This window comes from Poecilia formosa, unplaced genomic scaffold, assembly GCF_000485575.1.
Source record: "Poecilia formosa unplaced genomic scaffold, Poecilia_formosa-5.1.2 Scaffold419, whole genome shotgun sequence".
NCBI classification, from domain to species: Eukaryota; Metazoa; Chordata; class Actinopteri; order Cyprinodontiformes; family Poeciliidae; genus Poecilia; species Poecilia formosa.
In genome coordinates this window covers 437,121-442,971 of record NW_006800358.1, presented here as the reverse complement: position 1 = coordinate 442,971, position 5,851 = coordinate 437,121, and the positions used below count along the sequence as shown (strand labels likewise).

The 5,851-nt window shown below is 33.9% G+C and overlaps 1 protein-coding gene across 3 annotated transcripts in view; it reads right to left on the bottom strand.

Moving 5' to 3' along the window:
* LOC103155253 (fibronectin type III domain-containing protein 7-like) overlaps positions 1-5,851 on the bottom strand; it is a 16,123-nt gene continuing 10,272 nt past the window's right edge. The window contains exons 9-14 of one of the 3 annotated variants that reach the window (XM_007576886.2): positions 5,181-5,450; positions 3,982-4,236; positions 2,418-2,678; positions 2,290-2,319; positions 2,162-2,204; positions 1-440 (exon numbers count right to left, since the gene is read on the bottom strand). In XM_007576886.2, coding sequence (XP_007576948.1) covers positions 2,173-2,204; positions 2,290-2,319; positions 2,418-2,678; positions 3,982-4,236; positions 5,181-5,450 — 848 coding nt within the window. In that variant the 3' untranslated portion in view covers positions 1-440; positions 2,162-2,172. Of the gene's footprint in view, positions 442-2,161; positions 2,205-2,289; positions 2,320-2,417; positions 2,679-3,981; positions 4,237-5,180; positions 5,451-5,851 lie in introns of all 3 variants that reach the window. The other 2 variants (XM_016663409.1, XM_016663410.1) reach the window with 2 other exon arrangements.

Genomic DNA, 5,851 nt, shown 5'->3' with positions numbered 1-5,851 from the left:
TCGATGCTGATAATATGTTTAATAACCGAAACATGTTTCAGTTTTTCACATTTAAAACACATGAATTCATCCCAACAGTCTGAAACAGCGCACTGAAAAATGACTTGATGTTTTTATTTAAAGATGCTAAAATCTGTATCTGCTGCTTCAATGCAAGGAGGCTTTCTGCTTGGGCTGAGGCAACTAAGAAACTTACACATTTAAAAAAAAATATCAAAACATTCATTATTGAAAATATTTGAAGCAATTTGATTTATTTCGGTTTGATTTTTGCCGGTCGTTTTACTTGGCCATTAAGTTTCTATGTTACATTGTAAACAAGTCAAACATGAATAATTACTTTGTGTTGAATCATGATTAAAAACATCATGTCTGTTCAAAGAGAAGAAGAGATTATCCAGGAGAACGAAGTGTTGAACTCCACCAGAAACTGGGGTCTGCTGAGAAATAAAATAAAAGTTGCTCAAAAATGAAGAAAATGTTCACATTTTAGGTAATTTTTTGCAGAGAAAATAATACATATTTTGTTTATTTCTAGGCAAAAAGTAGTCCATGTCATTTAAAAATAAGAAATAAAATAAATCTTCAGAATTAAGGAGGCGCAATTGTGCCATCAGGATCCACAATAAAACACACACAAAATATAGGTAGGTATACTTTTAAAATGTAACTATATTTTATTTTAAATCTTACACCACTAATTTACCAGCTTACTAACAAACCAACATTTGAGTTGATGTCAGGAAACAAATTTTGCTTAATCTTCAACATATTTATTAATTTATTTAGAAATAAGTACATGTTTAAAAAGCATTTTTATTTTAATTTCGACAGTTATAGTACATATAGTTAGTGACAACATAACATTCAGTTTCTCAGAAAAGTAGATTATTACATAAGGCAAAAAGAGGAAAATCATATAAAATCTTTGTTTTATTTTATGTCTCTAGGATATGAAATTCCCAAAGTGGAGAGACAGAATCCAAGTCTAAAGATTTATTCTTAAAATGTTTTATGTAATATTCACATTTTCTACAAATTGTATTTTCATAAATAATTTTAGTCAGAAAACTGATTGTATTATATCTGAATCTATCATCCTTTAAGTCCTAAATAAATACATTTTATAAAATTTCAAAATCACTCAAATCTGATAATTACATCCTTTGAATTAAATTTAATGTGTTTCTCGCTAAATCTATTTACAAGTTTGAAGTTTTCAGAACTCTGCAATTAGAAGTCAAGCGCGTTTGGCGCCACCTGCTGGCTGGAAGACACAAAGCAGCAGCTTATTTCCAGGGCGTCAAAACTTTCATGTTAAAATGACTAAAAAAATTAATTTAAAAAAAAATATGGAGAAAGAAAACAAAATACTGATTTTTTTTCTAATTTAATTACCGACTTTACTTAAATGAGAAATTGTATTTTTTTTAAATGGATGTAAATTGTTGTAGATTCAGAATGTTAACACGGTTTTGAAGGTTTTCCATATTAAAATTGATATGTATACAAATAAGTTTATACTTCTACCTCCTCTTTTTAATATTCTTTGCTACTGCTCTTCTTTTGCTTGCTTTAGTTTTAAATTATATAACTTATGCTATGCTCAATAAAGTAGGTGTTTAAGGGTCTCAACTAGAAGTAATAAAACATTTTTGGTCAATTCTGAGAAATAAAAAACAAGAATTAGGTAATTTTTATTGAAAAAATAAACAGTCAAGTTTAATAAATTTATAAAAAGCACATCTGGGTGCATCAAACCCTGCTGGATACATTTTTCCTCACAAAAATAAAATAAAATAAGTACTGAATATTTTGTGGTGTAGCCAACACTTTCTATATTTTAATTAGTCTTGTAATATTTTTTCCTGGTTAAAAATAAATAGTCAAAATACAAATAAAAGGGGGTAAATTTATAATCTTGAATTGAAGTTGTGGGCCACAGAAAATCAGTAAGTGGGCCACAAATGGTCCCCGAGCCACATTTTGGACACCCCTGGTCGACTTTATACTCCTGATTGACCAGAACCTTAGATGATTATTTTTGTCATCATTTGTATGGATGGAGAATATTTAAATAATTGATTGGATTTTAGTTTAATTCAGTTTCAAAATACGGTGAAGTTATGCCAACTGTTCTTAAACATAACCTGAAACTTACCACAGAGTTAATCAGTCGATGCTTCTTTTTCCTCTATAAATCACTGGAGGCAAAGAAATGGAAGTGATTATAGACATAATAGTTTGGGTTTTTTAAGAAAGCGATTTAAAGGTTTTAAACACGCTCACCTGTGCCGATGTTGCTTCCCAAACAAGTGACTACAAAGACAGAAGCAGAAATATTCACTCTTCTGTGCTACAGTCAAACTCAAAACTACATAAATGACTTTAGTGAAGTTTCATGCAGGCGGTTGTACCTGAGTAGAGTCTGTAGGGGCAGAACGGGACTCTGCTGCCCCCTGCTGTGAGCGGCGCTACGACCAGCCGATAAACGTCTCCACACTGGATGTTTTCCACGTCACAGCTGTTCTCCCCAGGTGAGGCAGTGCAGGTGTAGTTGCTGCTGGTGCCCAGCATCTCCACTGTGGTGCTGCGGCTGCTGGCTGTGCTGCGCCAGTAAACCCGCAGAGAGTTACTGGCCAACATGTAGAGCTTGATGCCTGATGGGCAGCAGGGGCCTGAAAGAGACAAACTCTGACTGAAAAACAGGATCTGTTTTATTAAATGTGATCTTTTCTGCTTCCTTGAACAGGATAGGTTCAAGCTCTGTACAAAACATGTTCATTACATTTGTAAACAAAATCATTCTGTTCAGTTCTGCCTACTTTGAGCTCCTTCCAGAATGAGCTCTGCATGGTTGCTAGGCAGCAGGGCTGGGCTTGGCTGGGGTTGCTAGGTAACAGTGCAGCACCACAGAATAGTAGCTACATTTTACATTTATTGAAAAAAGTACTTTTAGGAGTATTTCTACTATGCTGTACTTTCTAATTTTACTTGGGTAATTTTATTATGAAGTATTTCTGCTCTTCAGTAACATTTCTGGATTTTCATCTCACTGAATGAAAAACAAACATGTTTTAACCAAACCCACCACAGACCTGGCGTTTTAAAGTCTTATATTTTTTTATTGAGAGAAACTGATTGGGAAAACATTTCCTTAGCCTAATTTTGTTATTACTTAAATTTATTATTGTCATTTTCATCTTTAAAATACCAAAATCTCCACTTAGCTTTAAAATTTGGTCTGTCTCATTATGTAATCTTAAAATACTGAATGATTGATAATTTAATCAGTTATTCAGTATTTGAGTAGACATTTTACCAAATACTTTTTTACTCTTACTTGAGTAATTTCTTGAATGTTTACATTTTATTTTTACTGGAGTACAGTTTTTGCGTACTTTGCTGACCTCTGGTGGGATGGGACTCCACAATCTGGAGAGTTTTGAGATGGCAAGAATGTCAAACTCTGATTTAAATATTCTAAATGGTGTAGAATAAAATATTGTAGATTCTGATCTAAGTCTAAAAGTAAAAAGGTTAGACTAACAATCTTTCCAGCTGCATAGCGTCCAACCAGAGGAAATATCTGTTCAAAAACCTAACAAAATAAATTATCGTAACCAAATAATTATGAGCAAAACTCTGAAAAAAGAACAAATCAGAATCTTGTGTCAAGTTTTATGCATGTTGTTACATAAATGGATTATTTTAAACAATGAATAATGTTTCATACATTTATTTTGATTACAACCCAAGAGATGGACATTAATTAATCCAAAAATAGTTCAATGTAATATAAAATAACACTAAGCTGCACATTCTCAATTTTCAAAACCAAAATTATGAGTTTTTTTGTGTGTAAATAATGTAGCAAAGTTACAATTATAACATCTTTAGTGATGAATATTAAGTTCCTGTTTTTATCTGAAGACTCTTTGTGTTGCCAGTCAATCTGTCGTCATAGAAACGGCCACCTACTGGAGGAGAAGCCCTGATAGGTGCAGTTGGTCGCCCGTCCTGTGATGCTGAACGTCTCCACGGTAACGGTGTAGTTCGTCCCGCAGGTGATGCATCCCATGAGGCAGTGGGAGTCCTGGGTGTGGCAGCGGGCGTGGCCACGCGGCGACGTCAGGGACGTGATGAAGGACTGCGCCGCCTTGGCGTGAGACCACGACACGTTGGACATGGCCTGGGTCACCTGAGCCACGGTCAGGTTCACCGGGCAGCAGGGGTCTGCAGGAGAGACAGCAAATATATTCAGTTATTTAGAAAGAAAAAACAGGTTTTTACAGCTTTTTTATGGAGTTAATCGCATAAAATTTCCACAGCAGAATGACCAAAAAGCACATGTCGCATATTTTTCTTATTAGTTTGGAAAATATGTGAGATTTTTTCAAAAGTTGCTTTCTCTTTCTTTATTTTAAAACTTAAAATTATTATTGTATTGATGATGTTTATGATGCTACTTGACAAAATGAAATGTTTGTTTCAGGTTTAGTTTTTAGTGCAAATATCTTAGTTCACTTGAAATAAGACAAAACTAACTTACAAGTAACTTAAGCAACACACAGGAGCTTATTTACTTATTTTGAGCAAATAATTCCTTATATTAATGAAAATGTAATGGCTCCACTGGCAGATTATTTCACTTATTTTATGGGAAAAATGTTTGGTTACAAGTTATATAACTTTTTCATAAATATTAAGAAATTATTTACTGAAAACAAGCCTCTTATTTCTTGCTTATAAATATTTGTAATTTAATTTTGTCTTAGTCTACTATAACTAACAAAAAAGAAACTAAAACTAAACAATATTTAACTAATAAAACTGGCAAATACACTCTATAAACTACAACTAACTGAATTAGACAAACAAAAAGTCACAATGGAATTAAACTAAACTATAATGAAAAACCCAGAACTATTAACACCTTGCTCGTTAGATGTTTCAAATGTTCAGAAATTATGGACATTTTCTTTTCCTTCTGGAAGTGATAATTTCATGGTACTATTATGTATAAAACTAGTTAGTATTAAATTTTATAAAAACCAGACAGTGGCTTTCAAAACTTTAAAAACAGAATCTGGTGAGCATTTTTGAAACGCTGGATTCACACGAAATGGTTAAATCACCAACAAAACCAGCTTTTCCAGGCCTTTTCCTCATCTTCTCACCTGTCTCCAGGAAGGTGGAGAAGCTGGGTAAGCTCCGCCCAGCGGCGCCGGTTGCCGTGACGCTGAACTCGAAGCTAGAGCCGCAGGGCAGTTCGGTGATGTCGCAGCCGTTTCCGCTGGTGGTGCAGGTTCGTCCGCCATTTTGCCCGTATTCACCGTGACTCTCTGCACTCACGGTGTAATTCGCAGCCCTGTTGTTTGGTTTCCAGCTGACACTGACAACGGAGGAGTTCTTTGGATCCAGAACCAGGTCTGTAGGCATGCAGGGAGCTGGAGGGGAAGAAAGAAAACAGAGAAACACACAAACAAAAACAAGCAAAAAAATCTTTTTATGTTTTTGTGCCAGATTATAGTGATAAAAAAACAAACTCTTAAAATATTAGTCAAAGCTGTGTCTGCATTCTGTAAGTTCTTCAAATTAAATAATACTGAACATTTTTCACATTGATCATTCCAGACAGGATTTCAAAATGGTTTTTGTGATTATTTGCAAACAAAATAACAGATTTGCTGGTGCTAATTTAGAAAGATTTCCAAGTAATTTTGCAATATTTGCTCTTATGATGATAAATGTGACTTTTTGTTACTTGCCACATATCAAGTCTAAACCAATGACTAAACCAATGTTTTTGAGGAAAATTTACAATGAACTCAAATACATAAGCAAAAAA